General features: G+C 55.6%; 1 protein-coding gene across 11 annotated transcripts in view; it reads left to right on the top strand.

Annotated features, from left to right (window-relative positions):
- MROH1 (maestro heat like repeat family member 1) overlaps positions 1-12,357 on the top strand; it is a 33,230-nt gene that overhangs the window by 1,512 nt on the left and 19,361 nt on the right. For 5 of the 11 annotated variants that reach the window (XM_060682147.2, XM_034420001.3, XM_087891451.1 and 2 more), the window contains exons 2-9: positions 2,021-2,317; positions 8,211-8,356; positions 8,586-8,717; positions 9,000-9,162; positions 10,185-10,283; positions 11,464-11,615; positions 11,795-11,935; positions 12,150-12,242. In XM_060682147.2, the coding sequence (XP_060538130.2) occupies positions 2,296-2,317; positions 8,211-8,356; positions 8,586-8,717; positions 9,000-9,162; positions 10,185-10,283; positions 11,464-11,615; positions 11,795-11,935; positions 12,150-12,242 (948 nt within the window). In that variant the 5' untranslated portion in view covers positions 2,021-2,295. Of the gene's footprint in view, positions 1-1,561; positions 1,742-1,775; positions 1,833-2,020; positions 2,318-8,210; positions 8,357-8,585; positions 8,718-8,999; positions 9,163-10,184; positions 10,284-11,463; positions 11,616-11,794; positions 11,936-12,149; positions 12,243-12,357 lie in introns of those variants that run through there. The other 6 variants (XM_087891453.1, XM_087891448.1, XM_087891454.1 and 3 more) reach the window with 4 other exon arrangements.

Below are 12,357 nucleotides of genomic sequence, written 5' to 3'. Positions count from 1 at the left end.
GAGGGGAAAAAAACAGGCCTACTGGGCCCACCGTGCCATCGTGTGACAAAAGCAGGGGGAAATGGGGGGGGCCTCATGAGCATGCGCGGAAGGGTGGGGCGCATTGAATTATGAATGTGGGCACCCGCACCCATGACACCCCCCCCACTCCCCCTGCTTTTGGCACACGACGGCAAAAAGGTTAGCCATCACTGACCTAGAGGCTGGGAGCTAGAGAGACAGAGCACGGACATCAAGCGGAGGCTTAAGGCGGGCAGTGGTCACCTGGCCATAAGGCTGTGGTCCTTGAATGCCAGAGAGCAAAAGAGAGGGAGACCCCTGCTCCCTTGCAACCCCACCCACCTCCAAACCTCGGTGACAGTTGGAAGGTGTTTTAGCAAGAGGCTGGGCCAGGTGACTCTGCATGCCTCGTCTGGGGGAAACATACAGCACTTCTAAAACAGGCCAACAGCCAAGAGCTCATGCCAAAAAAGCGACCCTGGTAGAAGACTGCAGATCTGAAGTCAAAGGGCTGAGCTTAAGTCACGCTAATTGTCTTCTACGGAACCAGTAAGGCAGGTTGGAGGCTTCGGGAGGCAGAACCGGCTCAGGCCATATCGGCACGGGATGGATTTTGTGGGGAGGGGGAGGCACAGCCGGAAGTCCCGCTCGGGAAACCAGGCCGTCCAGAGACGCCACACCAAACGGCTAACAAACGGGCGCCGGGGGACCTTCCCTTCGGCTATTCTGGGCTGGCTCAAGGCAACGCACCGCCCTCCGATCACGCTCCGTCTAGCTTTGCTGGCCCCGTTCGGACCCCCTCCCAGCGCCCAGGAGCCGAAGCAGAGAAGCGAGGCAGCGCTTGCAGAGCGCCAGGGGCCCCCAAGGCAAAGGCGGGGGGGGGGCAGGTCCGAGCCACATCTGGGGCGCCTCCTCATCCGAGGCTCCGGAGCAGCAGCCCCGGTCCTCGGGCCGAGAAGCGGGACCGGGAAGCCCCGGCAGGGACCGAAGCAGGCAGGGCGGTGGGGCAGCCCCGGGAAAGGCGGCCAGAACCGGCGCTTTCCCGCAGAGGCCGCTCGGCATCTCCCCTCCCTCCCCCCCCAGCAGCTCCGCAACGCCGGTCCCGGGCCCCGTTTCATTCCCGCCGGGCGGAGCGCTGGCGTTGCTGCCGAAGCCGGGGCTCCTGGCGGGAAGGCGCCGCTGCCTTCGGGCTGGAAGCCTCCGCGGCCCTGCGGGACGGAAGAGGCGGTCGGACCCCGCCAGCCTTCAGTGGAGCAGCGCAGCCCCGCCGCCCCTTCGGGTCCCGGCGGGCAGGAGGGGCCGCCGTCCTCCCGGGGCCGAAGGAGCCGCCGGCCGGCCGGGGAGCGGGGGCGCTTCTCCTCCTCCGCGGCCGACATAAGCCGCGCAGAGCCGAGGCGAGCCGGGGCCCCCGCCGGGCGAAGGGCGCGCCTGACTGGCGCAGGGACGGGAGGCCACCAGGGGATCCCGGGCAGAGCCTGCAGCGCCCGCCCCGCCCAAGACCGCGGAGGGGCGGGGCGGGGGCGGGGCTTGGCGGCCTCCAGGGGCGGGCTCGTCACGAGACACTAGTGGATCTCCGAGGGGCGGGGGCGGGTTGGCGCAGGCGCGGTAGCGACGGACTGCCGCTGCAAGTCAACGGGGGTGGCGCCCCGAAGCCGCCGCTTCTCCAACTGGGCGCCCCTCGGCCCTTCGGACGCCCGTCTCCCTCCCCGGCGGCGCCCGCGGCGGAGCTGCTCTTGCGCTGGTAGGTCGAGGAGCCAGGGGGGCGGGGCGTGGGCGGGGCTGCCCAGGTGAGGGCGTGGCCTTAAAGACCCGGAAGCGCTGCTCCCGCCCAGGTGAGTGAGCGGCCGTCCCGGTCCCGCCAGCAGCAGCAGCGGCAGCAGCAGCAACGGAGGCAGGCAGGCAGGCCAGGGAGGGGGAGGCAGGTGGGGAGGCGAGGGAGGGGAGGGAGCGGGAGGCAGGGGCTGCCGGCGGTGTCCTCCTGGCGGCTGAGCGGCGCTTCTCTCTCTCTTCTGTCCCGCAGGAGGCGAGCGCTGCGCTGGGCTGGGCTGGGCAGGAGCGGGGGGGCCGCAGGAGAGAAGCCGCGCCAGCCCCGAGCCTTCCCTCCCTCCCAGAAGCTGCGGCGGTCGGAGGATGCCCCTGGCGCCGGGCGGCCCCGCCACACTCCCCGGGCGCTCGGAAGGCGTCGCAGGGCGCCCTTGAGGCCTCTAGCGGGACCCGCCTGGCTCCGCCGCCCGCGCCCTCCCCGCTTTGCCCGGCCAGACTCGGAGCGGCAGCTGCCCAGCCGGAGCCCGGACCATGGCCGAGTCCCGCGTCAAGAGTAAGTGGGGGTGGGGGGGGTCTCTAGGCCACGGATGGACTTGGGGGTCCCAGAATTCCCCCCCCCGCCTGCTGGCCCCGCCTTCCTTCCTTCCTCTGGGCTGCTTTCCTGCGCCCCTCCCCCTCCCCCAAAGGGCTCTGCTCTCCTGCCTGGAAATGCCCGGGGGCCGCCTTGCCCCCCCCCTTTTACTGGGGGCTTTTATAGAGACCCTGGGGGCCCAACTGTAAGACTGGGGGAGCTGGGGAATTCTGGGAGTTGAAGTCTGCAAGTCTTAAAGTTGCCAAGTTTGGAAAGCCCTGATATAAACAAAAGATAAACATAAAAGTGTGTAAAGAGAACTTAGATAGGAAAAATGCAGAGAGCAATTAAAGAAATACCCTAAAAGGAAAAGACAGGGCCGGGACTTCCAATCTCCTCTGCAGCCGTTACAAAGGAGCGTTACTCTTCCTCCCTGCTTAAGGTTACACCACAGGGATTCCTTCGGTCTCCTGTTCAGCCTTTTTTTAAATTGGCAATTCCAGAAATCGCCTTTTCACTTCTTTCTGTAAATGAGGTTTGTTTGTTTATTTATTTATTTTTCGCATTTCTATGCCGCCCAAATCCCAAGGGTTTCCAGTCTTTTGTGCAAGTATCGCTGGCATGAATGGTAAAGACCCCGTTGCTTCCCCTGGAGGATGGCAGTGCCCAGCGGGATCTGGGAAGGGGCTCCTGTGTGCAGAAAGGGGCCTCTCTGCCAACTTGCTACCTTCACAGAAAACGTGGCGCCACAGCTGGGCTGCCGCACTTCACACCCTGGCCGCCTAGGAGAGCAGGAGGGGGAGGTTAATTCACGCTTGCCTGGAGTAGCCGCTGAAGAGAGCTCCACAGCTTGTAACTCCCCCTCGGTTGTGCAGAGAAAGGGGAATTGCCTCGTATTTCCTTCAGCCGTGGTGTCGCTCCCCTTCCGGTGTGCTTAACTATCGCACAGGGTGAGCAGCTGCAAAGCCTCCGTGGCTCCATTTCCTTGGGAGTCGAGCGGGGCCCACAGCTTCCCCTGGGGCTTTGGCCGTGGGGCATTGGGGGTCCTGAAAAAGGCCTCTGGAGCCCACCTTCCTTTCTGGGCTCCACCGAGCTGCTGCCAAGTGGACGGCAAACTCAGTGCCTCCAGCAGAGCAGTGGAGCGTTTCCAACCTGAACAGAGGCTGGGAAAAGCCACCCAGAGACACCTGGTCGGGAAAATTGGCAGAGGGATTTAATAAATAAAAAGTAAAAGAGATGCTGCCTTTGCTTACAGCGATAAGCAGATAAGCCAAAGGAAGGTTTGGTTCCCTGGCAGATTTCTCTAAAACTGGAGTGTGAGCTAAGATGTGAAGCTCAGCCTGACCAAATCATTTGTATTTTAGCAAATTAAGGGACCCCCAATGAAGCCTTCGCTGAAGGGGCTGCAGTATTTCCTAGCTCAGACTGAAAAGCCAGACTAAGCATCTTCCTGTGCGAATTTCACACCAGGTTCCTGTTCTCCTCCTCCTCCTCCTTTTGCCGTTACAGGAAATTCTCGTCTCTTCTAAAAACATTCAGCCAGGTCTTTCCGTATTGTATGCAATTGATGTGAAAATAAATCAGGTTTGCTACGAAATTGCACACAACCAGGTTTAGGCAAAAAACAGCTCCCTGCATGAAGCATTTAGCTAAGGCTTTCTAAGTCATCCAGGCCAAAGTTGTCTCAACGGTGCTTTTTTCAGGCAACTGGACTGTTTTTTCTTGTAAAATAGTTCATGGAGCAACCATCTAAATGGAGTGGTTCCTCCCTGACTCACAGGGAAAGAGGCGGAGGCTCATTAGCACTGGAGGAATTGGGTGGCTATAATGAATTTAAACAGATCAGAGGTAAAGAGAGAAGCACAGTTTGATTTGCAAGACTCGGTTTCAAAAACGAGCAGCTCCAATCTCTCTCAAGTGCCTGGCGCAGCCGCAAGGCCTGGGAGAAGGGCCTGGGGACCTCCAAGAGCACCGTCTGGATCTCGAGGGAGGCTCACTCCAGGTGCCAGGCGGAGAAGGCCCTTTCTGCCCTTGGTAGATGGGAGCTATGTGGAGGGTGCCACTCTGCCAGGCAGTCAAGCGGAAACCACCGGAGATGGGGGTCCCTCAAATAACCCGGCTTGGTTTTTCTATTCTTTCCCAAAATCCTCAGTAGCTGCAGACTAGAAAAGCCTGGAGGGATTAATTGCAGATGCTCTTTTGCAGCCAGTGCTGAGCGGGAAGGGTTATATTTGGGGTTAGAAAACTTGTTTGGCTTTGCATTTTTTCAATGTAGGAACAGGAAATCTGCCAGGTGCATCCTGGATCCCCTCCACCGCTGAGCAGCCCCCACCCTGGCAAAGCTGGTATCTCTCACGGGATCCAGTCTTGGTGACCTCTTAGAAGGTGCCCCGAGGACTGTGGATTGCGTGTCTCAGTCCTTGCAAGGCCTCCTCCTTGGGCCTGGTCCCCTTGATGGACCTGGGATTTACATGGATGCCTCTTTGATATGACCCAGAAGGCCTCAGGCCTTCCACCCCCATCACCCTGGATGCAGAGAGCACATGTGGGGTGTCGTTAGGATGGCTTTGCTGCACCCTGCCCATTGTGGTTCCTATAACATGAGGAAGGGGCCCTTTGGAGTCTTGCTTGTTACAGGCCCATCTTGCCTCGGATGCTGTCGAGGTCGCAGAACGCCCCTTCCTCTGTCCGGGCAGCTGCAGATTGTACTGGGGTTGTGAAGGGCGACGATTCAGGGTTGCCCTTTTGCTTTGAGCTTTGAACTCCACGCAGAGGCTGTTGACAGCTTTTTGCTGCTGGCTGGATTCCTTTGTGCCACAAATACTCTTTAACAGCGCACAAATGTCGCTGTTCTCATTGTGCTGCGGTCAGCCTTTTCCAGAGTGACCCAGGACTGAGTCCGAGGGTGGTGTCCAGGGGCCCCGGAGAATGGGTCTTGGAGCAGTGGGCTCCTTTTTATCTCACATTTCTTGAATATTGCCTTCAGGCCAGCTTCAAAGGGCAGCGTCCACTTTTTCAGCTCTTTTCCTGCTCTTAGAACTTGGAAGCCTCTTGAGATGCCCTGCCTCCTCCTGCCCCTCTGCCTCCCCGTTGTATTCTGCATCGCTCAGATCCCCTCTTCGAGAATTATGGGCTCCGCTATCTAAGAAGGATACAGAGAAGGCGAAAGAAGTCGGACAAAGGCAACCAGGTTGATCAGGAACTAGAGACGAAGCCCATGAAAGGAACCAGGAAGGTTTAGTCTTGAGAAGGGACAGAGAGGGAAACGGCCTTTGTGCAACTTAAAAGGGTGTCGGGCTCTCCACCTTAAGACTTGTGGACTTCAACTCCCAGAATTCCTCAGGCAGCATGGCATTTTGAGAGTTCAAGTCCACGAGCGCTAAAGTTGCCAAGGTGGGAGACTCCTGCTATAGAAGGTCATCAAAGCACCTTGGAAAACATCTGGTTCAGTTGCCTGTCCAGCTTCCACAGCTGATGTCCAGTTGAAATCTAAACCTTTGCTTCCTCCCTGGACTCTTGGATGGGCAACTCTCCCACCTTTTCTACAGTGATAGCACTTTGGATGGTTAAACACAGCTGTCTCCTAGCAATCTCTTCGTCTCCAGGGTAAACACATCCTCCACCCAGACCTCCAATTGCTCCTTGTTCGTTTTTCTTCACTCTAGATTATCAGCATCTTTCCCAAGATGTGTCTAGAACTGGATGTAGTATTCTGAGTGTGACCAAAGCCAAACAAAGGAGAATGGCTTATCTTGATTTTGAGAGTATTGTGCAAGTAATCAGTGCTAGAAGTGGAATTTGCTCCCTGTTTATATAGTGTTGGTAGAGTTGTGGTTTTCTCCTTGGTAGTTCCTGGTTTAGGGTATTATTTTCTGTTTGTCTGGTGCTTATCTGAGCGTTGGCTGTTGGGGAAGTACCAGAAGTGCTTTTTCCAGAAGGCAACTGGACTGTCTTGGGTTTTTTCCTTTGAAAATGTTTTGCTTCTCATCCAAGAAGCTTCAGAACTGGGACAATCATGGCTTGAATGTCTGAGAATCTCCATAGGCAGCTTTGGGAGAAGATGTATTCTGGTCTTTATATTTCCTTCTTAACTCTTCTTTTTACTTCCTCGTTTGAATGGTGTGTAAATGTGATTTATCTCTATGTGTCTGTTGGTGACTGAGGGTGAAGCTTCCAGAAATTCCCTAGTGTTTTTCAATGGCTCAGTTTAAACTACAGTTAAGTCTGTTCGTGTTTTGTGAAATCATTTTTCATTGTGTCTTTTGACAGCAAGTCGGTGTTCATGATCATCTGCTAGTCTTCTGCCTGTCTGTCCTACATAATGGCTTTAGCAGTCCTTCCACTGTAGGTTGTAGAGAACTCCCGTTTTATACTTCTTGGGCTGCCGGGTGTTTTGCGTTGCCTGAGATGTTTCAGGGGGTAGCAAATCCCACACTTTAGAATCATTGGGTTGGAAGGGATTTTGGAGGTTTTCCCAAGGCAGGAGTCCTCAGACCATCCCAGGCAAATGGCGGTTCAATCTCCGGTGAAAACCTCCAGTGAGGGAAGCTGCCCGTTGCTTCATTATTCTCACTGTTGGTTTTGGCTGCTTCTCCTCCTGCCTCTCCTGCAAAGGCAGAGCAGCCAGTGTGCTCCTCCTCCTGAGGCCGGAGGGGCTGGTGAAAGGCCCCCGCTGGGCGTCCTTGGCCGCTCTGAGGGCCCTTGATCTGCGGAGTGCCACAGCCACCGCCGCCGCCTCCTCCTCTGAAGCACAGAGGTGGAGTATTATGGGCTCAGGATACGGCCACTATTCCCAGCTCCTGCTCCTCCTCCTCGGCATTTTGATTTGAATGGGTCTGTCAGGACCCCCTTTTTCAGTGAACAGCTTAAACTGACTTCCCGCAACATAGAACATAGAATAACAGAGGTAGAAGGGACCTTGGAGGTCTTCTAGTCCAGCCCCCTGCTCGAGGAGACCCTATACCATTTCAGACTGTCCAGTGACTGTCCAGTCTCTTCTTGAAAAACCTCGAGTGATGGAGCACCCACAACTTCTTCTTTTTTTAAAATAATTTTTTTTTATTTTTTAAGACAAACATTTAATACATCAATTCTCCCTTCCCTGTGACGTCTAGGTGTTATCTTCTAGGCTTCTTTTCCATCTTCCATAAATTTCTTCTATCTTCATATTCATCCAAACTGTTCTAACAGTTCATTTCTAAATTCAATATTATAATCATCATTTATACATAATTATAGTATCAATCATTTGTATCTCTTTTCCAACCAACTATAAAAATAGTTCCATGTTTTAAAATATTCTGATTCCTCCTTATCTTTAATCATCAAAGTTAATCTATTCATTTCTGCACAGTCTAAAAATTTTTTATTACTTCTTCCAAAGGTATTTGGCACCCACAACTTCTGAAGGCAAAATGTTCCACTGGTTAATTGTTCTGTCAGGAAGTTTCTCCTTAGTTCCAGGTTGCTTCTCCCCTTGATTAGTTTCCATCCGTTGCTTCTTGTCCTGCCTTTGGGTGCTTTGGAGAATAGCTTGACTCCCTCCTCTCTGTGGCCGCCCCTCAAATATTGGAAGACTGCTATCTGTCTCCCCTGAGTCTCAACATCTTTTTGATATGATGGCTCTCTTAGTAACCCTTGGAGTCTTTTCCTTGGGAAGCGCCTCTGGAGGGGCCCAGAGGCTGCTGTTGATGGCATAAAAGCTGATCTGATGCCATTCCATATTGGTCCAGATCTACGGATGGCCAGATTGACCTCTGGACTTCCTTGCGATGTTGGGCCCAGGAGGGCTCAAGCGGGGCAGTTGGTGCCAGCTGGACAAGAGACATCGGGGGGCTCTTGGGAGGAGGGTGAAGCCCCTCTGCCTCTCTTTCAGGGCTGGCCATGACTCTGATGGACGCCACGGCCGACAAGGACCCCCTCGTCCAGGAGCAGATCTCCAGCGCCCTCTGCTCTTTGGGCCGGGCTGAGCCCGAGGAGGTCTTGAACGCCTGCGAGGAGTACCTGCGGCAGCACGAGAAGGTGGGGCACCCCAGCGTGGTGGTTTCAGTCCAAATGCTGGTGCTGCTGGGACAGCGTATTTCTGCCTGGATGGGTGGAAGGGGAGACTCTGGAAGGCTGTTCTGGGAAGGGCGGTTGTCCTTCTGGCTGGCGGGCGATGCTCTTGTGGCTCCAGAGAGGCGGTGGCAGGTGCAGGTTGAGGCTGCCTCGGACACTGCCCCTCATCCCTGTCCCCTTGCCTTCTTCCCAGCTGGCCCACCCCCACCGGGTCATCCTCCTGAGGGCCATGGAAGCCGTGGTGAAGAGCAGCCTGGCTCAGCTTGACAAAAGCACGGCCAAGATCGTCATCTTCTTGGCATCCAACGAGATGACCAAGTCTAAAGTAAGCCTGGGGGCCACCGGGGGGGGCGGGCAGGTAGCTGAAGGGCTGCTTGCCCCTTTGGCCTTCCCACCTGGAGGCCCTGAGGAGGAAGCCACTTCTGCCGCCTGGGGGCCGTGTCAAGGGGCCGTGGGCCGCTTTCGGGCATCCTGGCCTGGGTTGCTGCTCCCGTTGGCCTTGCCCGTGTGGCTGCTCCGTTGGGTCGCCGTGCCCGCTTCCCCAGGGGAGGAGAGGGGATGTGGGGCCGGAGCATTGGCCGAGCTGCCGGTCTTGGGCTCGCCCTAGGAGGTTCTTCTGGAGTGGCAGCAGGCTGCCAGCACTGTCCTGGTCGCGGTGGGGAGGCGTTTCATCAACCAGGTGATGGAGGAGGTGCTGACCAAGTTCCAGCCGGGGGTCTTGCCTCACTGCTTCGTTGTGCTGACCTTTGCCAACCTCTCGGTGGCCAATGGTAGGTTCTGCCCTCTTGTACTCTCTGCTCAGGGGGAGGACCTGCAGCCTGATGGGTGGGGTGGGGGGCAGGGGGAGCTTTGGGTGAATGGTGGGATCAGTGCTAAAGAAGGCAAGCGGAGAGTCAGCCTGGTAAATTCAGCCTGGTGTCCTTTGGCGGAGGGTTCAAAGCACCCTGGGCATTGTGGCGCAGCTCCTCCAGGCTCTTGCCCATTAGCAATAGCACTAGTACTTAGACTTATAAACCGCTTCACAGTGTTTTTACAGTCCTCTCTAAGCGGTTTGCAGAGTCAGCCTCTTGCCCCCAACAATCTGGGTCCTCATTTGACCCACCTCGGAAGGATGGAAGGCTGAGTCAACCTTGAGCCTGGTGAGATTTGAACTGCCAAATTACAGGCAGCCAGCAGTCAGCAGAAGTCGCCTGCAGGACTGCATTCTAACCACTACGCCACCTCCATCTTAAGGGAAAAGTTGCCCAGTGGGCAGTTTGAGGCCTGATTCTCATTTTTTGCATTTTCAGTGAAGCTCGACTTGTTGATTTGGAGTATCTGAGTCTTTCAAAATTAATGTGAGGGAGCTCCCTAGAGTTTTGAGGAGGGAGTAATGTAGAAATGTTGGAAATAAACAAAAAATGCATTTTGGAGAAGACTCACACAATGGAAAATCCCCGTAGAGCTTCAGGCTCCATAAAAATCCATGAAGTAGCGAGCCGTAGTTGCAATTCTTTGTATTCCTTCAAGCTGTTTTGTCAATTCAAATGATGCTTCGTCTGTAAAACATCTGAAGGCCACAGGTGGGGCAGAGAAGAGGCTCGGAGAGGGGGGTTTACTTATTTATTTAGCGTATGGCGCATCATATACGTGGACTAGCAGTATATAATTAACATGTCACATACGAAGCGATGGTGTTGGTGATGTGTTGGCGGTCATCCTTCTGGTCAGGAGAGGGCCAGCTCCTCAGGGGGCAGCCCCTGCTCAGAGGGGGCTTCGGTTTCAACCCTCTCCATCTTCCTCTCCCTCAAAGTGTTTGGGATGGTCCCCTTCCTCAACTCCATCCTGGGGACGATGCTGCCTATGCTGCCCATGGCCAAGCAGGACAACATGAAGTTCGTCTTCTGCTACGGTAAGACAGCGGGGTCTCCTTGCTGGACTTGGGGGTTCAGTCCAGTTTGCGGGGCTTCCCGGGCCCAGCTCCGGCGCAGAGCAGGGGACTGCTGCCTGCACACTGCTACACCTGTGCAGGTGTCACCTGCCATGGGTCAGCATTTGGATCTTGCTTTCCTTTGTACTTATTTGTCAAATAACCGAGAAAGCCCATTTTACGGGTTTGATTTTTACTGAGCTCCCTTTTTTCTGTGTCTTTTGCTTTGTCCCAAACTTGTAAAAATGGCTGCCAATCAGACAGAACTCTTTTGGGGGTGAGAACTCCCATTTTGGCCTTCCTGGTCTCCGGGAGAGGGGTGGGAGAGACTTTTAGCCCAACAGCTAAACTCCAAATCATCTGCCGAGGTCCCTGTTGGTGGGAGGTCAGGACATCCCAAGGCTTCTGGGGTGGAGAGGGGTGGGGGGGTGATTCTGGCCGCTGCCCTTTGGGCTCTTTGGGGGGGTCTGCTGAGCTTTTGTGGGACACCTGCAGGGCTTGGAGACTTTCCCAGGTTGGGTTGTCAGGATGAGCGTTCCATCCCAGCCTTTTTTTAAAAAATATTTTTTTATTATTAACATATAAAAAAAAAGAAATTAACATACATAACATACATGAACATCCATCCATCTGAGCCTTTGAGGAGCAGGAAGTAGAATCTCAGTGTACGCTTCACCAGGGCGGTGGGCATCCTTCCATCCCCCTCCTCACCTCACCTCCATTCCGGATTCTGGGAGGAGAAGATGCTGAGACCCTAGAAAGAGGGCAGGAGAGAGCAACAAATCTCATGAATGAATGGTTAAAGGAAGGAGGCCTGGGGAGCCTCACAAAGAGAAGCTTAGGGGTACCAGGAGAGCCTTCTTGAAGGGCGGCCACAGAGAAGAGGGGCTTGACCTCTTCTTCCAAGCACCTGGGGGGGGGGAGGGCAAGAAGCAACAGCTGGGAGCTCCTCAGAGGGAGATCCTACCTGGAACTAAGGAGGAATTTCCTGACAGTGGGAACAATTAATCAGTGGGACACCTTGCCTCCCGGAGATGTGGGTGGAGGTTTTTAAGAATGACTGAAATGGTCGAGGGTCTCCTGCTTGAGCAAGGGGGATGGCCTAGAAGACCTCCAGGGTCCCTTCCAGTCCCAGGATCCTGGCATATCATCCCTTACACAGCTTTGCAGTACTTCAGCGAGAGCATCCTGGAGTACCTGGCCAACTTAGACAAGGCGCCAGACCCAACGGTGAGGCGAGACACCTTCTCCAGCGAAATCTTCAGCGCCTACGAAGTCCTCTTCAACTGCTGGCTGCCAAGCCGGGAGACCAAGGTGCGAAGCGGGGAGGAGGAGGAGGAGGAGGAGGAGGACTGTCTGACCGGTGGGCTTGGGCTGAAGTTCAGTGCCACTGGGGAGAGGACTACAGATTTCCCAGGATTCTGGCCAGGACACAAGAGGGGTGAACCCCAGAGAGGACCCCCTGGGTATGACCTTTCCACCTGCCCCTGCAGGTGAGGCTGGCCGTCGTGGAGGCCCTGGGGCCCATGAGTTACCTGATGCCCAGCGAGAAGCTGGAGGAGCAGCTCCCCCGCCTGATCCCTGGCATTCTGGCCTTGTACCGGAAGCCGGCGGAGGCCTACTACATCTCCAAGGTAGGCAATCCAGGAAGAGGAAACATTTGAGGAGTGACTGACTTGAGCTTGGAGGGGCGGGGGGGGGGCGATGGGCCCTCCCCCACTTCCCCAAGGCAGCTGATGAGGTTGTGCTGCAGGTGTGGGTGGCCTCAGGTGGGCATGGAATGAGCATGTGAGCTGCTCTTTCAAGAGGGGGGTGGGGGTAACTGTCCTCATGTGGCCCCTTGAACAGAGCCTGTGCCAAATCCTGGAAGCCTCCATCAATATTGGTAGCCGGACTCTGGACACGCAGCTGGACGTCCTCCTTGGGACCCTCCACCTCCAGGTAAGGGGGGCGGTTGGCCAGAGGAGCCGGCTCTGCTTGTGCCTTCCTAGCTACGTGGCTGAAATGGCACCTAGCGTGGGTATAAGATCCTTCCCCACCCCGACTTCCTGTGGCA

The sequence above is a fragment of the Pantherophis guttatus genome, chromosome 3, assembly GCF_059756535.1.
Source record: "Pantherophis guttatus breed Tessera chromosome 3, ASM5975653v1, whole genome shotgun sequence".
NCBI lineage: Eukaryota > Metazoa > Chordata > Lepidosauria > Squamata > Colubridae > Pantherophis > Pantherophis guttatus.
The sequence above is the reverse complement of the archived record's forward strand: the minus strand, read 5'-3'. Positions and strand labels throughout refer to the sequence as shown.